Genomic DNA, 25,810 nt, shown 5'->3' on the forward strand with positions numbered 1-25,810 from the left:
ATTTTTTTGTTCAAAGTAAGTAGCCACTAATAATAGTGGTTTTGCCTACAGGTTTTGCCTATAATGAACAATTTTAATATTGTTCATTAAAGAATTTGTGTTATTGGGATTGTACTTTGTGATTATTGGGCTATTTTTGAAAAAAAAACATACATCTTGTTATACTCTTTCTTGCAGGTAATGCTGAAGTAGAAAAATGTATATGTATATTGCAAAGCTCATGTATCAATGTGCACAGCATAGAGGGAAAGGATTATATAGCTTCTTTACCTTTTCAGGTAAACTTGAGTGTTTTTATGTTTTTGTGTGTGGTTGGAGACTGTTCTTAAATTAATTGGTTTCAGAAGTATTGCTAGTTTTCTGTCTTAGAGTTAATCAAGGATGTTATTTTTACTTAAAATAACTAAATTTAGTAACTTCAGTGGCTTACCATTTTTTCATTCTTTGCGTAATTAGTGGAGCGAATTATGAAGTGTTTTCTGAGGTTTTTGAAAAAATTTCCATTGAAGTGATACATTGGAAATCATTTCAGTTATACTAAGCACATAGTAGTATTTGTCTTTATCCTGTTTCTCATCTTTCTCATGCCTAGTGCTTAATGTTAAAGTTTTATCACATTGTCACTTTGATGCTGGTATTTGCTGCGCCTGGCAGGAAATTGAGATTCAATTCTTTCTTAGACTCGATTTTGTCTTATACTTGTTTGTTAAAACTGCTTTTTAAAAATATAGTTAATGATCATATTATTTTGTAAAGCTTTTGTTAAATTGAAAGAACATCTAATGTTCTATATTATTTCCTGAAACCATATTATTAAGAGTAACTTCTTTTACTTCTGTTTTTCCCACCCTTTTTTACTGGCAGGTTGCAAATGTTTGGCCCACCAAATATGGATTGCTGTTTGAACGAAGCAGTTCTTCACATGAGCTACCTCCAGGTCCACCCAGGTATCCAGTTTACTCAGTTCAGAATATTATTACTTGGGCTTTTTTTGTGTTGGTTCTGAGGTGAAATTGTTGCCCTAAGAGTTTGAGATGATGATGATTTCCATGGTAACAGCATAGATCTATGTGTTTTCTCTTGTCAGCGTTGCCACTTGTGGATTCTACTCCTCACTTGATATGAAATCACCTACAGCTTTTACCTCCCAAGTTGTAAAATTGAACAAGCCTATGGCTTAAAGATAATACTTGATTCTTAACTCTGCCATCTTTTCATTGTGCTATTTTGGGCAAATCATTAGAGCTTTCTTTAGTTTCATCATTTGTTACAGAAATACTATCATTTTCCCCTTGTCATTTATGCAGGATTAAATGAGCTAATGTGTATAACCTTTGTCACAGGGCTTAGTATGCATTAGAAGCACCAGAAATGGTAGGTGCCCATTGATGGTGTGTTTACCTGTCTCCGGAATCAGGTATAAGCTCCCAGAAATGCAGTGCTTATCACTGTGTGGTGGTAGTAGAGACTATGTTTTTAGAAGATTGCTTAGAGATTTTAATCTCTTTCTATGTTTAGATAGAAGGCCTGTTTTTCCTCCTGCCCCACTTTTTCCTACCAGTCCTTAAAAACATGCAGTTTCTTTATTTTCTTGAAGTTTTTCTTTTTCTTTTTTTCTTTTTTTAAAGTATACTCATGTGTATACAGGTGCAGGGGACAAAAATTTTTTCTTAGCTTCCAAAGACACATTGTTGCTAAGAGAGGTTACAAAAAAAAAAAGACTACCTTATGCCCATTACCCCATTGGTTGTGTAATGTGATGATTGCTGTTTGCAGATGGTTCCTGGACTGTATTGATTTTCCACCGTGTGTGTATGTGTAGCATCTCCTGCATTAGAGGAGATTTCTAGGGATGAAATAGAAGATTCTGTGAAAAACACTATGTAAAAAGTTTAGAGGGTTTCTTTTTGAGATGGTAGTTTTCTAGTTGCTTGTATAATCGAGAAGATTTTTTTTTTTTTTTGCAAGAAAGGTGCAAAATTTGTGCACAAATGATTATCTTGTGTTGATTGATTATTTGTTTATTACCAGGGAGCCTTTACCCACTATGTTCAGCATGCTGCATCCCCTAGATGAAATAACCCCACTTGTTTGTAAATCTGGAAGTAAGTGTATTTTTATACATTCTTTTTCATAGCACATTTTTTGCATTTGAGGGGAGACAGTGAACGTGCTTATAAAAATTTGACTTGCTTTATAAAAATAATACAATTTAAGCATTTTACAAAAATAATTTTTGTATTATGAAAATAGGTCATGTTAAGGGAGGAACTTCTTGAATACCATGGTATTAACTGTTTTAATAGTTATTCTTTACTAAAAATGGGGCCTATAAGTGTATCATGATTACTGATATGTTTGCTAACCTACCTGTAGAATGCTTAATAAGTAAATGAGTGATAGCTAGGTGAACTAAAATTGTTTATTTTTTTGAAGGAAAAAAATACAGGTTATTAGGCATGTACTGTGTAAATTTTAATATTTCACTTTTCTTGCTCATAATCAACTGATTTGCTGGTGCTCAGAACTTTTAATATTTGCTACATTTCTGGATGTATATTTTAAAATTTTTCAGTGTGTCCAAACATGATAAGTAATTGTGACTAACAAGGATAGAAAGTTAAAAAAATTTATATGTTTTACTCTTACTTTAGGACTTTATCCCAAGCACGATATTTTGAAATATCACTGAGGTGTTTATCTTCTGTATCAGGGCTTGGCAAACCGTAGCCTGTAAGGCTTAAGAGCTAAGAGTAGTTTTTACCTATTTAAAGGATGTAGAGAAAGCAAAAATGATTATGTAGCAGAGTCAGTATGTGATCTACAGAGCCTAAACTAGTTACTCTTCGCTCTTTTACAGAAAAAGTTTGTTGATAATTCTATATTATATTGGTAGGAGTTATAGACAACCCAAATAAACGTGTTAGCACCTATGATTGAATTGTATGTGGCCATTGTTGATCATGTTTTTGAATAATATTTGATAGTCTTGGGAATTGGTTATTCATAATGCTAAGTAGCATATAAAACATGCAAACTGATTTCGATTTTGTAAAAACGTAAGTATGTATATATGTATAAGAGAAAAAACTAGAAGCTAGAAGTATAAAAACTATTAATACATCCCTGATGTATTAATAGTGGCTATTTTGATGTGATGGTATTATGAGTAATTTTAATATTACTTTTTATAAAATATTTTTTATAAAACAATTGTATATTTTTATTTTCTAATTCAACTGAGGGCGAGCATTTAGGATGTTGTCAAATAGGGAGAGAGAAGTCAACTCATGGTACTATGGAGATAGAAACTAACAAAAACTCTCTAGGAAAGCTTTATTTTGTATGTGTAATCAGTAAAGTAGAAATAGGTGTATTGTTCAGTACTGTTTGAATGGTTATTATAGAGGATAGATCTCATGCAGAAGAAGAGAACCAGTAAGGAAGTAAAACTTGGCAGAAGTTGATTGAAATTGATAAATAATTTGGTTATTGAATATTCATGGACCTTTCATCTGTGGCTGGTTAATTTAATGGCGGATCAGCACAAATCTTCACTTTTTAATTGTGTGTTTGTGAAATTGAAACTTGGTAACACTCATCTTTAATGTATTTTGAGAAAGTTGTTGCCTGGAGTAAATTTATTAACAATACAGGGTTAATTAATTAATATATTAATGGATTTTTATGTCTTAATTGGCTTGGTTTCTCTTGATATCTAGGAATTGTAAGAAGTCTTTTTATAAAGAGCAGTTTTGTGAAGTTCATTGTTCAAAACCTAATCATTTCTGTTTTATTGTTAAGGTCTTTTTGGTTCATCACGGGTGCAATATGTTGTAGATCATGCGATAAAAATAGTTTTTCTCCACACTGATCCTTCCATTGTAATGACCTATGACACTGTTCAGAATCTGCATTCTGTGTGGGTTCTCCGGAGAGTCAAAGTAGAGGTAAGGATAAAGGGTTGTTAATACTGAAAACCTTGACATGTTTTGTGAAATAGATTAAACTTCTTAGGAAAACAAAGAGATTGTCTTTAATAACTCAAACCTAGCCTTAATTCTCACAAGGAAATTACTCTTTCCATCTAATTGTTTTTTCTTTTTCCCCTTATTTTGACTTAAGGAAGAGAATGCTGTTTTAAAATTCTCTGAACAGGGGGGAACTCCACAGAATGCGGCCCCCAGCAGCTCCCTCACAGCGCACCTCAGAAGCCTCTCGAAAGGAGATTCCCCCGTGGCCTCGCCTTTCCAGAATTACTCCTCCGTCCACAGTCAGAGCCGTTCCACCTCCTCACCCAGTCTGCACTCTCGTTCTCCTTCTATCTCCAACATGGCGGCTCTAAGGTGGGACTCTAGTGTGGAGTGTTTCCTTTTTTATCAAGATAGCCCAAGAAAAGGATACTTTATTAAAACTTTCTCTTAATTTTGAGGGATTTAAAATTTCTTTTGCCAGAGCTTAGCTATTTTTTTAGGGAAGACAGCCATTATTCTAGTTGTCTTAGTAAGACATTCGGGTCCATTGTGTTACCCTTTTTCAACAAGTCATATTTGGAGGCTACCTGTGCTTGCCGTTAAATTGGTTATCTCATTTGTACTACTAAGTAGCAGCAGTTTGATGAATATTGGTTGCAAAAATACTTTGATACTTTAATTTGCATTGGTTGTCTGTCTTTCTAGTTATCATCTTATATGTTGATATAGAAACCCAGCTTTGTTTGTTGGTATGCATATGTGAATGTACAGGAACAGAGTTTAGGCTTTTAAAAAAAATTTTCACTTGAGGACATGTTCACTGAATCTAGAGAGCAAGGGGGCGTGGAGGGGATAGAGAGAGAGAGAAACATCAATGTGAGAAAGAAACATCAATATGAGAGAGAAACAGAGAGAGAAAGAAACATCCTGCTATAAGTTAGTTCCCTGACCAGGGATTGAACCTGCAGCCTTTTGGTATATGGGATGATGCTCCAGCCAGCAGAGCTGCCTGGCCAGGGATAGTTTAAACCTTTCAAATGATAAAAGCAGTTCATTTTTTGAGCCAGAAAGTGAACTAATTTTCACTTTTAAAAGGAATTCTAAGAAATGGAAATCTTTAGAGTATAGTAAAACACATTAACATGAAGTAGTTACCCACTTCTAAGAAATTGTTTTTCTGATTGGGATTGTGCCATGGATGCGCTTGGCATCCAGAAGTCTGGAATGTGTTACTGGAAAGTGTGTGATGTCATCCTGCATCATTGTTGTGATGCCTTCTCTTCTCTGTTTACTTTGCAGTCGTGCTCATTCTCCTGCCTTAGGAGTGCACTCTTTCACAGGGGTGCAGAGGTTCAATCTTTCAGGCCATAATCAATCTCCAAGGAGACACAGTATTTCTCATTCTCCAGAAAGTAATTCCAATAGCTCTTTTCTTGCACCAGAAACAGAGCCAATTGTTCCAGAACTTTGTATTGACCATTTGTGGACAGAAGCGATTGCTAATATAAGGTTTGGAATATATGTTTTTATATTTTAAAAAAATGTTGCTACAAGTCTTAGAAGGTATTTGATATTTTGCTTAAACTCTCTTTTAGTATATTCAGTTATTAATACTTATAAAAATACATAGGTATGTATTAAGGCCACCTCTATTTAAATAGAGGACATAAATGATATTAAAGTGATCATAAACATATTTTTTTTGTCATTTGTTATTTATATTTTTAAAGATTTTATTTACTTTTAGAGAGAGGGGAGGGGAGGGCAAAAGAAGGAGAGAAACATCAATGTGTGGTTGCCTCCTGCATGCCCCCTACTAGGGACCTGGCCTGCAACCCAGGCATGTGCCCTGACTGGGAATTGAACCTGCAGCTCTCTCGTTTGCAGGCCAGCACTCAATCCACTGAACCACACCATCCAGGAATGTTACTTATTTTTTTAACTTAGTAATAATAGCTCAGATTTCAGGTGTTTGATGGTAAAGGGAGAAATAACTTATTTCTGTAGATTAGGAAACTGGTATCTTATAGCATTTTAAAAAGTCTTTTAAAGTTTTTGAGTATTGGCTGTTATTTTTGGGAAACAGTTCAGATTTTTGTTCTGTGTGATCTTTTTCATTTTATGCCTTCTTTAAGTATCTATTCATTAATCCAGCTAATCCCAGTGTGTGTGCTAGTGGCTGTGGGTTAGCAGGCAAATTAGTCACTTCCCTCTCCTCAAAGGGACACAGAATGATGGTGGCACAGGAGACATTGCCTGTTCTGCTGGTAGGGCTTTGGGAAGATGGAGAATGCACAGTGATCAGAGGGTATCAGAACTGAAATTCGGAAGATGAGTCTGGTATGCTCAGGGAACTGCAGATGTGCTTACCTGGCTTGTGCCAGGATAGAGAGAGATTGATTTTTAGGGCTATACCCTTTGATGAGAGCTGTAGGAAGGTGCTTTGCATGTGGGTCTAAACTCGGGGGAAAGAGCAGAGCAAAAAACATGGGAGTTATGGGCTTAAATGGTGATCAAGGCAAGAGAGGTGGTTGGAGTTTAAGGAGTGTGTAGGGATCGGGTTTCTGTACGGCTTATGGATGAGCTTGCAGTTGCAGGGGATCTGGTAACCCTCTGGAACTGTGCATTGTAATTGTGTATATGTGTAGTGTGTAGGCTTTTTCCTAAGGAGAGAGTGTTCACATTCCTTACAGTCTCAAAGGGGTCTGTGATCTCCGTATAGTTAAAACCTGGTGTTGTAGAATCAGAAGAGGTCTAGGGACTGACGTCTTGGAAACTTTAAATTTTGGGGGTGAAAAGAGAGAAGAGACCAAGTACAGAGAGACAAAGCAAGAGAGGTCAGGTGGAAGAAGCAGCAGGAGAGAAATGTCGTGGAACCCAAGAAAAGAGCCTTTCCCAAAAAAAGTGCCAGTACTGCCAGGTCCTGGTAAAGGGTGGCATCAGAGGTGAGCTCAGAAAGGAGGTATGTGGAGGGCAGTGAGTTTGGCGACGGTGGCCAGAACTCTTGGAGAGCAGAGTGGTAGAGTGGAGTCGGGTAGAAGAAGTAAGTGGGCCTGAGGAAAGTAATGCAGACTTGGAGTCTGTCTTAAGGAATTTGCATTTGAATGGAGGTGGGATACACAACTAGCCAGATGGAGTCTCTGGATCAGGGGAGAGTTTTGTTTATTCTGACCAATTTAAAAAAAATTCATGTTCATGACTAAATGACTCAGTGTGTGTCTCTAAAAGAAAGGATACTTCCTTATCCAACATCAAAACCATTGTTAGAGCCAGCCAATTAACACTAACTCCTTTATGTTATCTAATATTCAGTCCATCTTTATATTTTAAGACTTTTATCTTAATAGGAGAGAGTAGGTTTTTTAAAAATAAAAAAGATTTTATTTTTAGAGAGAGGGGAAGGGAGGGAGAAAGAGAGGGAGAGAAACATCTATCGGTTGCTTGTCATACGTGCCCCAACTGGGAACTGAACCCACAACCCAGGCATGTGCCCTGACCAGAAATCAAAGTGTTGACTTTTCACTATGCAGTATGACACTGACCAGCTGAGTCACGCCAGACAGGATGAGAGAGCGTAGGTTTTAAGGAGCATACCCAAAGGAGGGAAAGGGTCAAAAATATAGGGAAGAGGAAATGACAGTGGGCAAGGAACCAACAAAGATCAAAAGTGGAGAGATTAGCCTAGGGAGAAAGAAGGTCACATTCATCAGACACAGAGACAGGGTATTGAGCCAGAAGGCAAATGCCTGTGAGTCTCTCCTAAGGAGTTTGAACGCAAATGCCTGTTCTTACAGGAGGGGTTAGAGGATAGATAGTTGGAGGAAAGTTAAGGTGGGAATACAGTGTCCAAGTGTCTCTTCTGTTTTTCTTCCTCATATACAATAAAAAAATTCCTACCTTTAAAGACCTTATTGGTAAGTTATATATATTGCAGATCCCTCGTTTTATACCTTTTTGGTCTTCTGCAACACTCTAGGAAGAAATCTTTGGGTATTAGAGGTATGGATTGAAAAAGAGTGAGGAAATAGAATCTGATAGAAAAAGAAAAGAGGAGGGGGCATGTTATGAAACGTCTGACACCTTCAGCTATTGAAGGGATAGGAATTCAGGTCTGCATTTACTTTAGCAGTAGGTGACTTGCATAATATGGAAGGAAAAATTTCATTGATGTTGATTACATTTATTGTGATTTCCCCCCCAAAAGCTGTGGAGTGGATTCAGAATCAAAGAGCTGAAAGAAATCTCAGAGATCATGAAATTCAAAGCCTAGAAGTGTTTTTGGGTCTTCAGGATTATTGGTTGGCCCAAGTAGTTTTTAGGTTTCTTGCAGAATATTTTCAAAGACGTTTAATAGTTACTGTGGTATATTTTGAACCAGTGTTGACAGCTACTTTATTAATGTATCTATTGCAGAGAGAAAAATTCACAGGCCTCAAAAGTGTTCATTACATCTGACCTATGTGGACAGAAGTTCTTGTGCTTTTTAGTAGAGTCCCAGCTCCAGTTGCGGTAAGTGCACATTCCTATTGATTCTGTGTAAATAACTGTAGGGCCTCTCCCTCTTTCTTCCCCTCTTTCCTCCCTTCCTTGGTAGCATTATTGAAATAATTTACATATCATAAAATTAACATGTTTAAGTCTACAATTAAACGATTTTTAGTAAATTTACAGAGTTGTGCAGCCATCACCACAATCCAGTTGTAAAACTTTCTCTCATCTTGTAAAGGCCCCTTGTGCTTGAGTTGCAGTCAGTCTCTTCACACTCCTAACTTGGGGCAACCACTCTGTAGGTTTTGGTCTTTGTGGATTTGCCTTTTCTGGACATTTTATAGAATCATACAAAATGTAGTTTTTTTGTGGCTAGCCTCTTACACTTAGCGCAATGTTTGTTAGAACCCAGCATGTCATAGCACATGTTGAGTGTTTTATTCCTTTTTTGTGCAGTAGTCCGTTGTATAGATGTACCACATATGGTTTATCTCTCATCAGTTGATGGACATTTGGTCCGTTTCACTTTTTGACCATTGTTAGTTATGGTGCTACGAACATTGGAGCTAAAGTCTTTGTGTGGACATACGTGATTCCTTTTTCCTTGGGTAGATTCCTAGGAGTGGAATTGTTGGGTCAATGATAAATTCATTTTTAACTTTTTAAGGAATTGCCAGACTGTTTCCAGATAGGCTGCACCATTTTACATTGCTACCAGCCACATTTGAGGGTTATAGTTTCTCCTTGCCAAGATTGGGTATTGTCAGTCTCTGTGATTGTAGCCATTCTAGGGGGTGAGAAGTGTTTTTATTTTATTTTATATTTTATTTTATTTTTAATTTTATTTATTTTATTGAGTTGGCCAAAAAGTTCATTTAGTTTTTTCCATAAAATAAAGGGCATATTTTTCATTTTCACCAATAACTTTATTGAGTTGGATATTTTGAGAATGTTGGCTATCTCCCGCTATTGGCTTCTAGTAGGTAGAGTCCACGGTTGCTGCTAAACATTTTCCTATGCATAAGACAGCCCCACAGCAAAGAATTATTTGGCCAAAATGTCAATAGTACCAAGGAAATTCACAAACCACTTTTGACACATTTGATCAGTCACAGTACCCCTCCATAGAATGCATAAATCTTTTGCATTTCAGTTGTGTTTTTACCTTTCTTGAAATAATAAAGCATAATGCACTGAAAATATTGCATATTTTCTTAATATTAAAATGGCTACATAAAAATTCACCAATGTGACAAGCTTTTTTTTTAATGCATCCTGATATGACCACTGTCAAAATACAGTATAACAAAATTGTTTCTAATGAAGTTAAACACAACTAAGCACTACTAGAGCCATTGTACAGCAAAAACTAAATAAACTTTTTGGCCAACCCAATATTTTATTCCTGAGGATATGTTTGTTGATTTTTAGAGAGAAAGGAAGCGGGGGAGAGAGAGAGAGACTATAGACATCAGTGTGAGAGAGAAACATCAATAAGTTGTGTCCCTAATGGGGATTGAACCCACAGCCTAGGCATGTGCCCTGCCTGGGAATCAAACCCATGACCTTTTTAAATACTGGATGATGCTGCAAACAACTGAGCCACCCAGCCAGGGTGAGAAGTGTTTTTAATTTGCATTTCTCTAATGATTTATGATGTTGAGCATCTTCTTATGTGCTTATTAGTCATTTATTTATCTTTTGAGGTGAAATGTGTATTCATGTCTTTTGAACATTTACTTATCATTTTACTTTGAAATAATTGTAAATCACAGGGACTTGCAAAATAGTAGAGTGGACCTATGTATCCTGCACTCTTTTTGTCTCAGAGGTGATCAAAACTAGGGAGTTGACGTCAGTATAATTCACAGACCTTATTCAGTTTCATTGGGGGGGTGTGTGTGTGTGTGTGTGGGGTGTGTGTGTGTGTGTGTGTGTGTGTGTGTGTGTAAGTAACTGATTCCAGGACGTTTTTTCAATATGTGTAGATTTGTGCAGGCACCACCCACAATCAAGGTACAGAACTTTCAAGTATCTTCCCTTGTGTTTCATGAAAGTCACATACACCACAACCACCCACCCCGGTCCCTAATATATGACAATCATTAGTCTATTCTCCATCTTTATAATTTTGTCCTTTAAAATTGTTATATAAATGGAGTCATACAGTATATATCCTTTTGAGGTGGACTTTTTCCAGTCAGCATTTCCTCTTGACATCAGTGCATGTTGTCACATACATCAATGCTTTGTGTTTTTTTTTAATTTAACATTTAGCTGTGTAAAGTTTCAAGAGAGCAATGATAAGACCCAGCTCATCTTTGGCTCCATCACCAACATACAGGCAAAGGATGCGGCACCTGTGGAGGTAAACACGGGCACTTTTCTTAAGAAATTGAAAATCATTATGCTTTGTAATTTGCATAGACTGGAAAATAAAATTTGTGTCCTTTTTTAGAAGATAGACACCATGCTGGTCCTGGAAAGCAGTGGAAACCTGGTGCTTTACACAGGAGTGGTTCGGGTAAGCAATAGGCAGCCTTTTGTGTTTTTGTAGGACTGCCTCGGTGTGATTTTGTAATGTTATTTTAGTTTGATAGTTAATATTTGTTACCTGCTGTCTGTAGGATTTGGCAGAAGATTTTTCTAAGAGTTGAAAATGAAGTCTCTGATTTAGGCTGGTCCTAGGCTGGCAGTTTAGGATTCATTGCCCTTAGATGGATTGGCACTGGGAGCCTGGCACAAATGGGGAACCTTGAATGAGTATAGGCAGATTATTTTTAGAAAAAAGTTAAGCTGAAATTTTACAAAGAATGGAGTTTTGAAATTGATATATGGGTAGCTTTGTTAAGTCTGAAAGTTTTTGTGAAGTTTCATCATACTAGATGTGTAATATGTATGCTGTATCTTATCAGTTGTGAAATTTATATATGAATAATGTAAATTTTATAAATTTAAATGATGAAATTTAAATACATATACACAGTTTAAAGAATAATGATGTGACCATTCATGTAAGCATGGTCCAAATTAAGAAATAAGGTGCTGCCAGTATTGTAATAATCCCCTGGGGGTTCTTTCCTGGTTGTTTTGCCCTCTCCCCACCTCCCCCAGATAGACACTATTCTGAGTTTTGCAATAAATCAGTCCCTTGTTTTTATTACTTACTGTTTTGCAGTTATGTATGTATCACTAAAAAGTGAATTAATTTTCCTTTTTTTGAATTTTTATATAAAGGAAACTATACCATATACTCTTCCCTGACTTGATTATTTTGCTCAACATTGTGCCATTTTTAGATTTATCTATGTTGATGTGTAGCTGCTGTTTCCACATTTACTGTTATATTGTATCCTATTGTATGATGATACCAAAACCTATACTATTTTACCAGTCACTAAGGTTGTTTGCATTGTTTCTGCTGTTTTTCTAGTAAACAACACTTAAAAAAAAACCTTATATATGTCACCTAGCCTTTATAGTATATGCATATTCACCTTAGCCATGTGGTGCCAAATTGTTTTCCAAAGTGCGGGTTGTACCAGTTTACAACATGTCTCCCCATTCCTGGCCTTCACCAGTATATGAGAGTTGCGAGTACCTTTTATGTTCCTGCTAATCCACAAGAACTATTCGTTCTTGCTCCCCCGCAACCCCTCACCTCCTTCCACCCCTGAATTGATGCCTCATTTAACAGCCTGGTGAGAACAGAAATCTACGCACCACACTTGGCTTTGCTGACAGAGCTGAGAGGTGTGACCCAGGCTTCTCCATGGTGTTTGTCTGGAGTAGGTTGGTTATTGTCCAAAGCTTGCTTTTCTTCTTAGGCATCTGTTTCCTGATTCTTTGCTCAAAAACAGCAGGATTTCTTGGGCCTATCTTTTTTGTTTGCTTCCATAATGAGATTGTGCCTCAACTTCTGTGCTACCCAGACGCCAATCTGAGACATGAATGGTGCAGAGCAGTGTTTAGTTCTTAGATCTTTTACTGTGTCCTTGTTGGTCAGTTGCATACGTGGACCACTCAGGCCTGCCCAGGATTTCATACACATACTTAGAAAATCCTTTTCTCTATTTTCCTCTGCCCCCATTTCATTCCCTCACTCCCTAGAAGGGACAGAGAGGAGTTACTGCCTTATTACTGCAGAGTGGAGGAGGAATACAGTGCAGGAGGTTAAGGGGAGAGGTATACTGCCTTATTGCAGAGCAATGTTGAAAGCCACTGCTCTTGCCCCCTGCACAGTGTCTGCACAGTGCAGGGAGGTGGAGGGGCTGCCTCGTGGCACTGGAAGCAGGGCTCTCTCTACAGTCTGCAACTGCAGTGCTAAGTGAGAGGACATGTAATCTAAGTTACTACAAGCAGGCCTGTAAGGTAGGCCTGGCCTACAGTTTCTGTGCTGAGAGAGGATAAAACTTAATTCTCACAGGTGAAATGTAGTCTCCAGATCACAGCTCTGGAAGAGGAAGGAGGCCACTGAGTGCTGTGGCTTTTTCATAATGTTTGCCTAGAACGGGCAAACAGGTATGGTGAAAATGTTTCTGTCCTGTTTGGTCACTTTTTCCCAACACTTTGGCCAGAAGGAGTAAGTTTTTCGTGGGGCCCCTTTTGGTTTGTGCTCGTGGGCATTTCTGGATTGAAGACTGCTGAAGAGCCCAAAGCCTGATTATGTGAGGAGTTTAAGAAAAATAGAAATCTAGGGATTTCATCATAGGTTATTCCTGCTTCTCAGGTCCCTAGCCAGTCAACTTTATTTCCTCACCTTTCAGAGTCTTCTGTTGCATTCTAAATTTCATGCAGGGTTTTTTTTTTTTTTTTTTTGTAATTATTGGGAGGAATAGTATGAAATGTGTTTACTCCCTATCTTCATTAGCTGGAGGTTTCTCATAGCTTTTTAAAAGCATTATATGTATACAGAGTGGGACAAAAGTAGGTATACAGATGTTCATAGAGAAAATAATTCAATTAATAAACAGTAATACAAGAATAAACTGTTTTGCATATTTGCAACTGTAAATGTATTTTTGCCCTACCCTTTATGCATTAGTTTCCATTCTCATTTTTTTTTTAAATCCTCTGGGTTTTATTTGGGCAACTTGTATAATTTTATTAAGTTTCTTGGGAAGTATATTGACATAAGTATGTATATTGTTACGATTTCTTTTTAGTTTTATTTCCTTTTAGTCTGATCAAGAGTTTTCAGTCTGTATGGATGTGAATTTTTGTTGTGTTTCCCTGAGAACCCTATTGATAGCTAAAATATGGGGCGATTAGCTTGGATTGTCAAGTCATCCTTTTAAGGTCAATGAAGAATTTACCTGATGTAATTTTTTTTTGTTTGTTTTTTGAGGAAGAAGTATTTGAGAGTTTATGATGGAAGAAGGATAGTGGGTTAGAGAACACAGCTTGAATTAGGTTGGATTCAATTTCTAAAGCATCACTTAGCCTTATTTTTTTCAACCCTAGACAAATAATTGGTGTTCTCTCTCTGCCTGGAGATTTAGTTAACAAATTTGCTACTAATACTTTGCATTAGAGTCTCTGACAGCTTAGTGCCCCTGATGTCTTTACCACCAGTAAGATAAAAAATACATTGTGTATGGAATTTTGTATAATGTCTTGACTATATTAACATTCTCCCCTTTCCTGCAAAAAAAGAAAAAAAATTTCTCAGTAATGAAGAGGGGTCAGACCAAGAGAAATTATACCAAGGTATTTGTGGTTGAATGGAGGAATTAATTTTTTTAATTTAATTTATTTATTATTGTTTGTGCTATTACAGTTGTCCCGGTTTTTCCCCCTTCGCTGCCCTCCTCCTGGATCTCCCTACACCCTTAGGCAATCCCCACACTGTTGTCCATGTCCATGGGTCATGCATATGTATTTGTTGGCTACTGTATTTCCAATGCTGTGCTTTACATCCCCATAACTATTCTGCAGCTACTAATATGTACCTCTTAATCCCTTCACCTTTTTTGCCCATGCCCCTGATCCCCCTCCCATCTGGCAACCATCGAAATGTTCACTCACTCTATGATTTCTGTTTCTGTTGTGTTTGTTTATTTATTTGTTTTGACTCAATTATTGATAGATATGTATTATTGCCATTTCATTGTTCATGTTTTTGATCTTCTTAAAGAAGACCCTTTGACGTTTCATGTAATACTGGTATGAAGGTGATGAACTCCATTAGCTTTTTCTTGTCTCGGAAGCTCTTTATATGTCTTTTGATTCTAAATGATAGCTTTGTTGGGTAGAGTAATCTTGGTTGTAGGTCATTGCTTTTCATGACTTTGAGTATTTCTTGCCAATCCCTTCTAGCCTGCAAAGTTTCTTTTGAGAAATCAGCTGACAGTCTTATGGGAGCTGCCTTGTAGGTAACCTGCTGCTTTTCTCTTGCTGCTTTTAAGATTCTCTCTTTGCCTTTTAACCATTTACATTTTAATCATGATGTGTCTTGGTGGAGGTCTCTTTGGTTCATCTTGTTCCAGACTCTGTGCTTCCTGGACTTGTATGTCTATTTACTTCATTAAGTTAGGGAAGTTTTCTGTTACTATTTTTTTTTCAAATAGGTTTTCAGTTTCTCTCTCTCTCTCTCTCTCTCTTTTCCTTCTGGCACCTCCGTGTTGTGAATGTTGGTATGCCTGAAGTTGTCCCAGAGGCTCCTCACACTATGGATTCCTTTTTCTTCTTGCTGTTCTGATTGGGTGTTTTTTGCTTCCTTATTTTCCCAATTGCTGATTTGCTTCTCAGCTTTATCTATTCTACTGTTGATTTCTTGTGAATTGTTCTTCATGTTAGTTAGTGTACCCTACATTTCTGACTGCTTTTTTTTTATGGTGTCTTTGTCCTTTTTTATGGTGTTGAACTTCTCTCTGAGTTCACGTGCTCTTCCCCTAAGTTTATTCAGCATCCTGATAATCAGTATTTTGAAGTCTGCATCTTGTAGATTGCTTGTTTCCATTTTGCTTGGTTCTTTCCTGGAGTTTCGTTTTGTTGTTTAATTTGAGCCATTTTTCTTTGTGCCCTCATTGTGGCAGCCTCCCTGTGTTTGTTTCTATGTATTAGGTAGAGCTGCTATGACTCTCTATCTTGGTCGTGCGGCATAATGTAGTAGATGTCTTGTAGGATCCAGTGGCACCGCCTCCCATATCACCTAAGCTGAGTACTCAAGGTACGCCTACCATGTGGGCTCCTCCTGTAGTTGAGCCTTGATTGCTGTTGGCAGGTCAGTGGGAGGGATTTACTCAGGCCAGTCAGCTGCAAGGACTGTCTGTGACCACTGACCACATGGAGGATCAGCTGTGTAGAGGCCTACTCCACAGAGCAGGACTTGCTTCAGCAGGGCTCTGATGCCCGCTGAGTCTGCCCCTTGAGTGTATCACTTAACGGAGGTGGTTGGGTAGTGGTGCTTTGACGTGGCCTGTAGTTGTCTACTGGGTGCACAGGCTCTGGGGTCTCCCAGGAGATACAGGTCACGGTCAGCCACTGCCTGTGTTCTGTTCCTGGCCATCCAGCATAACCTACAAAGTGTTATGGCTGCTGCTTGTGCTGGGCTTGGAGGGGCTCAAGCAAGGCCAGGCTGTGAACCTAGGTCAGTTGCTCCTAGTGCCTGCCCTGGGGCCACTCAGCAAGAGGTACAGGGCTTACTAGGGCCAATGCTGCTTGTTTGAGAGAATTTAGGAAAATTCAAGCATGAGCCAAGATAAGCCATTTGCATGCAAAGCTACTGGAAACAGCGTGGATGGTCCCGAAATTGGGTGGGGTGAAGTGTCAAGGAATCACCAGGGTGGGGTGAATCACCAGGGTGGGGCAAACAGTGGGAGCCAGGTTGATGGAATCTCAGGTATGGTGCCTGCCTGCACTGTGGGAGAGGGCTCAGAAAAGGAACAGTGGCCTTGTCAGCACTTCTGTCTGGGAGAAGGCTGTCCCCTCATAGCTCTCGCCCTGATGCTAGACACTTCAGTTCCTCCTGGTATGTCTCTGGTCTCAAACTGCTGCCCTGTGCTGGAGCCCAGAGGGAGTGAGTCAGAATAAGTCTGTGTGCTGACCCTTTAGGAAGAACTGCCTGGGACTGAAGCAGTTTCTGTGTTCCACCGCCTCAATCCCCATTGGGTTTTACAGTCAGAAGTTATGGGGACTTATCTCCCTGGCACTGGTACCTTGGGCTTGGGGACCTGTTGTAGAGCTGTGACCCCTGGCTGCTGAGATATCCCTCCTGATTTTGATCCACCATCTGTTGTGGTGGGACCAGCCTGTTCTATGAGTTCACCCCTCCTGCCAGTCTCCTTGTGGTTTCTTCTTTAATTCCATAGTTGTCAGACATCCATTCAGCTCGATTTCTTGTGGTTCTGAATAATGGTTGTTCTGTAGTTTAGCTGTAATTTTGATGTGATTGTGCAAGGAGGTGAGCAGTGTTTACCGACACCTCCATCTTGTCTAGAAGTCAGATGGAGGAATTTGATACCTTACTAAAATTTTAATTCTTTTTTTTTAAAGTGTGTTTGCTGAGCATAAAATTTGAAATATCAAAAGAAATTTATGCTTACATGCCATAACATTTTATTTAAGAATATGATACTTTAAAGCCAATTTTTTTTCACATCTTTTTATTGCTTAAAGGTGGGAAAGGTGTTTATTCCTGGACTGCCAGCTCCTTCCCTGACAATGTCCAACCCGATGCCTCGGCCCAGCACTCCACTTGACAGCGTTAGCACTCCTATGCCTCTGAATAAACTACTCGGATCCTTGGATGAGGTGAGAAAGGAATTTGGTGTTGCCAAAAATTATTAGTGTTTTAAAGAGGTTTGGTCAAATGTTCATTCCATGATTATCGTTTTTTCTGTTTTAAAAATGACAGAATTGGAAGTTTAGCTAATACTTGTAGAATATAAATGCCTTGAAGCACAAATGATTTAGTAAACATGCACTGACCTCTGGTCTCATGGGTAAGGTACTGTGGAAGGTGCTACAGAGATGAGACTGAAGCATTCTTTTCCATCTAGGGATCTCAGCATTTACTTGAGTGGAACAGGTGCAGTGTCTGCATAAGAAATTATATCTAAGATAGATTATTAAGACATGTGAATGATGAATTGTCCTAGGGGAAATTCATTGATAGGAACATGCATCCTGATAGGTTGATGTGGCAACACCACATATTGGAGAAGCCTGTCCTACTGGTTTGGACCATGATAAGTGGGATATCTGTAGGGGGGAAGGGGCATTTAGGGCAAAAGGGATTCATAGGAGGATGGTCGTGGAGGCAGGAGAGTGCAGAACACTTGTGCACATGTTCGCATCTTTATCTCAGTGCACAAAGTAAGACAACATTTCTGGTGGGGAGGGTGGAATGAATGAATGCTTATGAACGAATGAAAGTAAAAGAAGCCCATTGGGTGAGGCAGGCAGGAGTGGAGCCATCATTACCTGTTTCTGAGTATTTTCTGTGTGTTAAGGACTGTTTTAAGTGTTTTGTATGTATTAACTTATTTAATTTCTTAGAACAGCTTTATTAGGAGGAGACCGATCCCTGTTTTACAAGTGGGTAGATAGATGTACGAAGAGGTTCCTTGTCTGGAGCCTTGTGGCTAATAAGTGGTCGAGCTGGGATTTTCACTCTTACTAGAATGCTCTTAGAAGAGGGATGCAAAGGTGGTTTTTATTCTGAATGTAATCACCAGAGCATTGCTGGTTTTTTAGTGTGGAGTTAACGAATGTTACCGTCTGTGTTTTAGATAAGTTTATCTTGATGTTGAAAATAGAGAGACCAGTTAGATCCTAAGTGGTGGTGTCTGTGTGAACTTAAGAGGTGCAAAGAGAGAGCCTGAGTTAGGGCAGTGCATTGAAAAGGAGGGGAGTGACCTGAGAAGCCTGGAGAGATGGAAATGACAGCGTTTGTTAGCTGGTGGGGTCTGTGCTGTGCTGGGGTGAAGTGCTGGGGAGAGAGGCTCAGAGTTCTCTTAGCAACCTGGGTCAGTCTCCATGTGTATCAAGTTAAGAACCCTGGAGAAAGCAGTCTGTATTTGAGACATCTGAGTGCAGTTGTTGAGGGGCAGTTCAAAGTGAAGGCTGGTGCTTGCATCTGTGCTGGGTAATGTTGGGCCCTGAGTACTATTTTTTTAAACAAACACAGTATCGAGCTGTTTCCTTTTAAGCTAGACATTTGTCTTGAAAAGGGAGCTGTAGAAATACCTTTTTGTGTGTGATTTGAAAGAATTTCTTTTGTAACATAGCATGGTTCCCAACTTTCTTGGGATTCCATAAACCTAGGAATGGTTAGTGTCTTTATGGTAGCTGTTAGATCATAGCCTAGCCTAACTTGTTGGCTGATGGCTTCCTCCTTCTGTGGGAGATTTTCCAGCTAGATTTGGATCTAAGACCAGCAGAGTTCCATTTTGGGGTAGCTACTGGGGTAGAAACTGGAATATAATAAATACATCTTATGTTGGATTGGCTATTATTGTTGACAAGATAGTCACTTAGAAATTTCCTGTAAATGGAATTATGGGAATCTAAAAGTGTTGGTGGTCAGGACTGGATTTAAAATAGGAAGCATCTGCATGTAATTAGTAACTAAGATCATTTAAAATTTTTGTTTGCACATCTGCAGTTGAGGAAAAAAACATCTTGTCCTCAATTTTTAGAATAGACATATGTTGGTAGGGGAAGTATCACTAAGTAGCTGTCTCAGTTCTGTGCTTCCTCTTTGCTCTTTCTTATCTCCAGTATCTTGGACCCTTTACTCATATCTGCCTTGCCTTCCTCACATTATGTCTATAGCCCTGTAAGACTGCCAAGAGTGTTGCTGCCTTCTCCTCCTGTAGCCTTGTCTAAATTGCACACTCAGTCTAGCCATAACCTTCATCACTGTACCTTCAGCAGAATGACTGTAAATTATTATGTACAGTTGTTAGACTATATGCAAAAGGAATAAAGTTTCTCTTTCCTTCATGCCTCAAAAAATACTTCGTATGTGTTGTATTTATTACCTTTTATAGGTCGTTCTGTTGTCTCCAGTTCCAGAACTAAGGGATTCTTCAAAACTTCATGATTCTCTCTATAATGAGGATTGTACTTTCCAACAGCTTGGAACTTACATTCATTCTATCAGAGACCCTGTCCGTAACAGAGTGACTCTGGTAAGTATATTTACGTTTAATCTGGTAGATTAAGTGGCTTTCTAAGAGATAGGGCTGTCGTTTCAAATTTGTCAGAATGCAGAATTTTATCTCAAAAATGAAAGCAAACGTTTCTCATGACATTTAAAGTTTTTTGTAATGTGTTCTTTTTTCTATTTTAAAGTAAGTCTCCTTAACTTTTTAAAAGTTTTTATTTTATTAAAAATATATTGAAAACAGCCTGTTTAGGAAGTTGAATTTTGTATTGATTTTTGTCTTTTCCTTAAAAGTTAGTCTCCTTTTTTTGGTGATGATGACTCTTAGTGTGTATGTGAAAATTATATACTTTTTTAGAAACGAGAAGTTTTGTTTTACAAATATACCCATTTACAGTTTCTGAAACTAGGAAGTATTTACTCCTGTTTGAAAAATGTCATTTATTTTATTTTATTGAATTTTGCTTTGACAGGCCAAAACATCTTACAAAGCATCAGTTATTTTTTAGACATTCAGAACTTAGAAACACAGATGCTGTTGATTTGCTCTTGTTTGTTTCCATTCTTTTCCTAGGAACTGAGTAATGGCTCCATGGTTAGGATCACTCTTCCTGAAATTGCCACATCTGAATTAGGTATGATTGAGGAGCAAACCTGAGTTCTGTGTATTCTTAGTTTGATTTGTCATATTTGGACATTGCTGATTTGTGTAGGTAACTGGGGTTTTAAAATTTTTGCTGTTTTTGAAGCCATGATAATGGCATTTTTTCCATTATAGAAAAGCTGTGAATACTGTGCTGTCCCCTCCTTGTCCATTGTGAGGCTAGGCGTGACTTGCAGGATGTGCTGGTTCTGTTTCTCTGGCTTTCCTTATGTGGAAGGTGCTATGCAAGGATGTTACAGCATAGGAACGTGCCTTCTGCAAGAGACTCTGAGAAACAAGGAAGCCTAAGCAACTACAGTAGTTTTTGGCATACTCGATGGTTTTAATCCTAAATCTCTCAACTGTTAAGCAATAGAAATATGAACATAATTGCATTAATTGAATAAAAATAGAGTAAAAATACAATCAGAAATGTTTTCAATACAGCTGGAGTCTCCTTGAATTATTATTGAAATGCAGTTTGGAAAATAGTAAGTGGAGAATATTCCTGAACATAGAATGGTAAAGAAAAGTAGAATTAAAAGGGTTTACCAACAAACATAAGTTAAAAAAAGGATGTCTGTATGACATAACAAAATGCACGGCATCTATTAGTTTCAACATCTAACTGCCAAAACAAAGCACTGGCAGATCGTGTGATTTCTGGAATTCACTGAGTAGGGCAGAATGACTTTTTCATTGTAGGAAATTGGTGTGATAAATGATATTCTGAGTTAGTATAGAGATAAGCTTGTTTTTTCAAAGGTATTTAGCCAGTAATTGCAAGGCCATGTCCTTAGAAGTATAAGCCTAAGCAATATATATAGAAACTTGTAGCAGATTAAATCAAATAATTAAAACCACAATGAAATCCTATTTCCTGATAGCCAAACAGAAATAACATAGTTCGTGCACACAAGTTTTTGTACTTTCTAAAGTGCTCCTCAGCCCCTTAGGAAGTATCTGGTTTACACTTATTTTGGATTCAGGCATGACAGATTTGGTCATTTGGTTTTTTAACATTTATTCCATTTGATTCCAACCTTTGCTGTATATATGTACACACATAACAAGTTGGTGAGAACAGGAAATGCAGCTGAGCATGGGCTTGGTGACAGTGACCGTGTGAAGGGAAGAAGAACCCTCAAAGAGAACGGAGGAGAATACACACACGTTGCTGTTTGGGGCCAGTTACTGCTAAAGCAGACCCAGGCTCTTCCCAGCAGCAGCCCTCACCACCTGGAGGTGGCACTGAGTAACAGTGTAACCCTGTGACTGACATGCTGATGACACTGAGTCACTAACGGGAACATGGGATTGAAGAGTCTGATTAAGACAGAGCATGGAAGACATTTTAGGCACTGAATACTGTTAGGTGTTTAAATTGATTCAGTGTTTTAAAGTGTTTCATTACTTTGGTAACAACAGTTACCAAGCTCAACTCATGGAGAGTATCCCTGGGACTGAAGTGTTAAAGCAATATTTCATATGAATTTATCTGTGTAGAAACTGTTGACAGAATGACCTTTAGTTTATTGTCCAAACTAGGAATATTTGAGGCCGAAATGGGTAGCCATTAATAATTGCTAGGTAGTGGATGTCAGTCACTTACGTCTCAGGTGAAGTGGGCTGTTTGGGTTGCCTTATATTTCTGACCTGAAATTAATGACTGAAAAGCTTCCCTGAGACCTCTCATAGGGCCTGTGGACTTCAGTAGTTGATTTAGGTTTCCAGTGATGGGACAAGTAATGTGACATCGGCTCTTTTATGGCAGTTATCTTTTTACAGTAGCTGGCCTTTATATAGTAGTAGTAGTTTAAAAACTTTCATATTAAAAGGGGGAGAGAAATGCATGCATAGGAAGCATAGTAAAATTAATCTTTGCTTTTAACAGTACAAACATGTTTGCAAGCAATTAAATTTATTCTGCCAAAAGAAGTAGCTGTTCAGATGCTTGTTAAGTGGTACAGTGTCCACAGTGCTCCAGGTGGACCCAGCTATCACTCCGAGTGGAATTTATTTGTGACTTGTCTCATGAACTTGATGGGTTATAACACAGAACGCTTAGCATGGACAAGAAATGTAAGTACATCCAGTTTTTTTTCCTGAGTTATTTTGTTAGGAACGCAATGTTTGCATAAATAATAATACAATAGCAGATGAATTTTCTAATAAGCATACTTTATTCAACAAAATGGAATAAAACTAAGGTGTATTTTATCAATATTGTAAATTGAATATTGTTTCATATTTAATAACATTTTAGTAGTAATTATAATTACTGCATTTTTTTATAATGTGGCAAAGCATGTTTTGCTATTTATCATTTCATCTTTGTAAAAATAACTGCAATTTATGCTAGAATTAGTAGTAATAGTCTTGGTTTTATTGATGAAGTAACTGATTTACAAAGAGATCACAGACTGGAGATTGGCTCAAAACTAGGCCTAGATTGTATCTCCTGACTCATGGCTCAGTGTTTCTGAAGCCCAGACTCTCTTAACACATGAATTGCTTGGTCTGTGAGAAGGAATGTTTGATTTTAGGGGGATTGAAACTGCTTAAGCCTGAGTATCTGTAGAAAGCTGTGTCCCTCATCTCCTGCCCCAGAGACGTCCCTAGAAGGCCCTTCACAGCTATTTACAAACTCAGGAAGGGAAAGCCTTCATCTTGATTTCCTCTTGGCTTCAGAGAGCACTCCCAGGACCTTGCCTGGGTGACTGTAGAAATCACTCCTTTTTCCAGGTAACTCAGCTGTTTCTGTCTGTACATTTTAGATTTGTACTGGCAAATCCCCCTCTTTTTTTAATCCTCACTTGAGGATATGTTTTTTATTGATTTTGGGGGGAGAAAGAGAGAGAAACAGAGAGAGAAATACTGATGTGAGAGAGAATCATTGATCAGTTGCCTGCTGTACCGCATTCTAGGTACGTGACCTGACTGGAAATCAAGTCTGCAACCTTTTGGTGCATAGGATGATGCTTCAACCAACTGAGCCACTGGCCAGGGCCTGGCAAATCCATTTTAAATATCATTTATTTTTTTTTTCATTATGAAAGGATACATGCTTATTGAGGAAAATTTTCAAAATGGAAGAATTCAGAAGAGGAAAATACTACTACTCAGTGATGACCAGTCTTAATGTTTTTGCTATTGTGTTTTAGAATATGATATCAATGAAAACTTTGCATAATTTAAAAAATTCTTCAGATAAAACTCCTAGTTTTATTTTCCTCATAAAGGGATAATAATGTGGTTTTATCATGCCTAACCAATAACCAGTACTTGAACATTGTTGAATCCAGTATTTTTCTTTAGAGTAATTTGCAAACATTTTTTACACACAGATTGATTGATTTGATTGATTGATTGATTTATAATCCTGTCCCAAGACTTGAACCTTAAAAGAGGGATTACTAGGTCAAATAACCTTCAGAAAGGGTTTTCCAATACACATTTTCACTAGCATCATTTAAAAGTGCCCATTTTACCACATTGATGATTGGTGGTGTGGTGAACCTTCTCCAACTTAGTCAGCAATTTTGTCTTATTTCTGTGTAAATAAATGGGAATGGTTTTTCCAAATTCTCATTGATCATTTTTAGGTTTTATTTTTTGACTTGCATAACATGTCCTTGCCTGTGTTTCACTCTCTTCTTTGCCTAGCAGCCAAAGTAATCCTGTCAGATAAAGTCAGATTATGTCATTCCTGCTCGGAACCCTCTAGTGCCTTCCCATCCTGCTCTGAGTAGAGGCCTGAGGCCTTCCCTCAGATAGATTAGCTTAAGTCTTTTTCACATATCACTTTAGTGTAGGCTGCCCTGTCCATTCTCTGTAGAATTTTCAACCCTCCGTACTTTATCCCCTTTACTTGTTTTATTTTTCTCTTAGCACGAATTAAATGTAATATGTTACATATTTTACTTATTTTGTTTGTGTCTCTCTCTTTCTCCTATCGGCTTGTCAGTTCTATGTAGGCAGGTATTTTTTAGTTCTCTTCACTATCTCTAGGACCTACAGCAGTGCCTGGCTGGCATAGATGCTCAGTGAACATTTGTTGAATAAATGCCGTTTCCATGTGAATGAGATAGCTTTAAGAGTTTGTGTCTGCTGTAGCATATTAGAGAATTGTCCTCTGTGATTTTCTTGAAAAAAAAATCAAGTCCACTTTAGCTTTTTACAGTTTTTGTGTGCCACTGTCCTTTGGAACTTGTTGACATATACAGATTGTTGTGCTTCGTTCTGCGACAGAACTGTGGGCCCTCATGTTTCCATGTTGTGGGAGGACTGAGCACCCACTGTGATTTCTTTCATAAAGAAGGACATGGCTCTCTGACTTGTTTAATGCACGATAGTTCTAAAGGAGAAACAAGGGAGTTGGTTTTGAGCCCAGGTTACTTTAACATTCATTTTATAAGAGGCCATAGTTCAACCCTTGCTATCTTTTGTTCTTACAGTCACAGCTCAGGATGGAACAGTCTTCATTCATCGTCAGATTGTTTTCATGTGCTTTGTCCAGCTTTAACCTTTTTTTTTTTTTCTTTTCACTTAAAGAATGGGGTGGAGAGTAGGGAGTACAAAATTTCTGCAAATGACTACTTATGTGATTTTTGACATTTCTTTGTACTTTCCTTAATTTACTGGTGTGGTAAATGAGAGTACTGACCAAACGATGTTTCCCTCTGTTGCCCTTTGGGATGCTCTTGGTTTTGTTAGATAGTATCTGAGTCCCTGCTCTGGGCCAGGCATGATGCCAGGCTTTCAGATACGCATTAGACAAGATAGATAGTTCCTCTCATGGGATTGACTGTCTTGGGGGAAGGCAGGTAAATAAGTATTTTACATATACATTATGATAGATTAAGCTCAGGGATGCACAGGAGTGTAGAGCAGGGTTGGCTGACCTGTGAATTATTAAAATAGTGAAAATAAAGCAGATCTGTATATGCTACAAAGAGGTATGTATGTCAGGTAGTTTCTGCTGTTCATTCCCATAATTTTAGGTCTTAATGAATCTGAGAACAATAGCAGGGACATTTCTCTCTGTGGGACTTAGACACTGTGTGTGCTCTATATGTGTACAGGGTAGGGAAATTTATTGTTGTATTATTATTTATTAATTATGAACGACTCTAAACCTACTTTTGTCCCATCCTGTATTGTGGCTGAATTTTTAGGTAAGATAACTATCATGTCATCTGTTGCTTTGATTTTAGTCTTTTTTTTTAAAAATAATATGTGAATTGGGCTGTGTTTTATTTGAATGCTTCAAAGAAAGAAAACATTTTCTTTTGATCAGCCTCAAAATTTATTTTGAATGTTTTCTATTTAAATAATCAATTTTTAAAATTATTTCCACCTACATTTGGTTTTTATATAGACATCAACTTTTAGGGGAATGGAATTAACTGAACTATAAATATGTGTAAGTTCCACAGAGCATAAGAAATAGCCATTGCCGTCTTTAGAGTGATGGCTGATGAGGTGGCTATGAGAAGTGGCAGAGGTGGCAAAGGTTGTGCCACAGGGAATTGAATAGGAGTGAACTCTCAGAAAATGGCTGTTTTGTAACTGTATTAGTTAGGATAAGTT

General features: G+C 38.0%; 1 protein-coding gene across 5 annotated transcripts in view; it reads left to right on the forward strand.

Moving 5' to 3' along the window:
• Nucleotides 1–25,810, forward strand: part of ANAPC1 (anaphase promoting complex subunit 1) — a 101,239-nt gene that overhangs the window by 8,505 nt on the left and 66,924 nt on the right. For all 5 annotated transcript variants that reach the window (XM_054575551.1, XM_054575548.1, XM_054575547.1 and 2 more), the window contains exons 5-17: nt 178–278; nt 865–947; nt 2,032–2,105; nt 3,805–3,950; nt 4,126–4,346; nt 5,274–5,483; nt 8,388–8,483; nt 10,740–10,830; nt 10,921–10,986; nt 17,082–17,216; nt 19,460–19,600; nt 20,150–20,210; nt 22,113–22,300. In XM_054575551.1, the coding sequence (XP_054431526.1) occupies nt 178–278; nt 865–947; nt 2,032–2,105; nt 3,805–3,950; nt 4,126–4,346; nt 5,274–5,483; nt 8,388–8,483; nt 10,740–10,830; nt 10,921–10,986; nt 17,082–17,216; nt 19,460–19,600; nt 20,150–20,210; nt 22,113–22,300 (1,613 nt within the window). The remainder of the gene's footprint in view (nt 1–177; nt 279–864; nt 948–2,031; nt 2,106–3,804; nt 3,951–4,125; nt 4,347–5,273; nt 5,484–8,387; nt 8,484–10,739; nt 10,831–10,920; nt 10,987–17,081; nt 17,217–19,459; nt 19,601–20,149; nt 20,211–22,112; nt 22,301–25,810) is intronic.

The sequence above is a fragment of the Pteronotus mesoamericanus genome, unplaced genomic scaffold, assembly GCF_021234165.1.
Source record: "Pteronotus mesoamericanus isolate MK-2021 breed Mesoamerican mustached bat unplaced genomic scaffold, CSHL_Meso_final contig_311, whole genome shotgun sequence".
Lineage (NCBI taxonomy): Eukaryota > Metazoa > Chordata > Mammalia > Chiroptera > Mormoopidae > Pteronotus > Pteronotus mesoamericanus.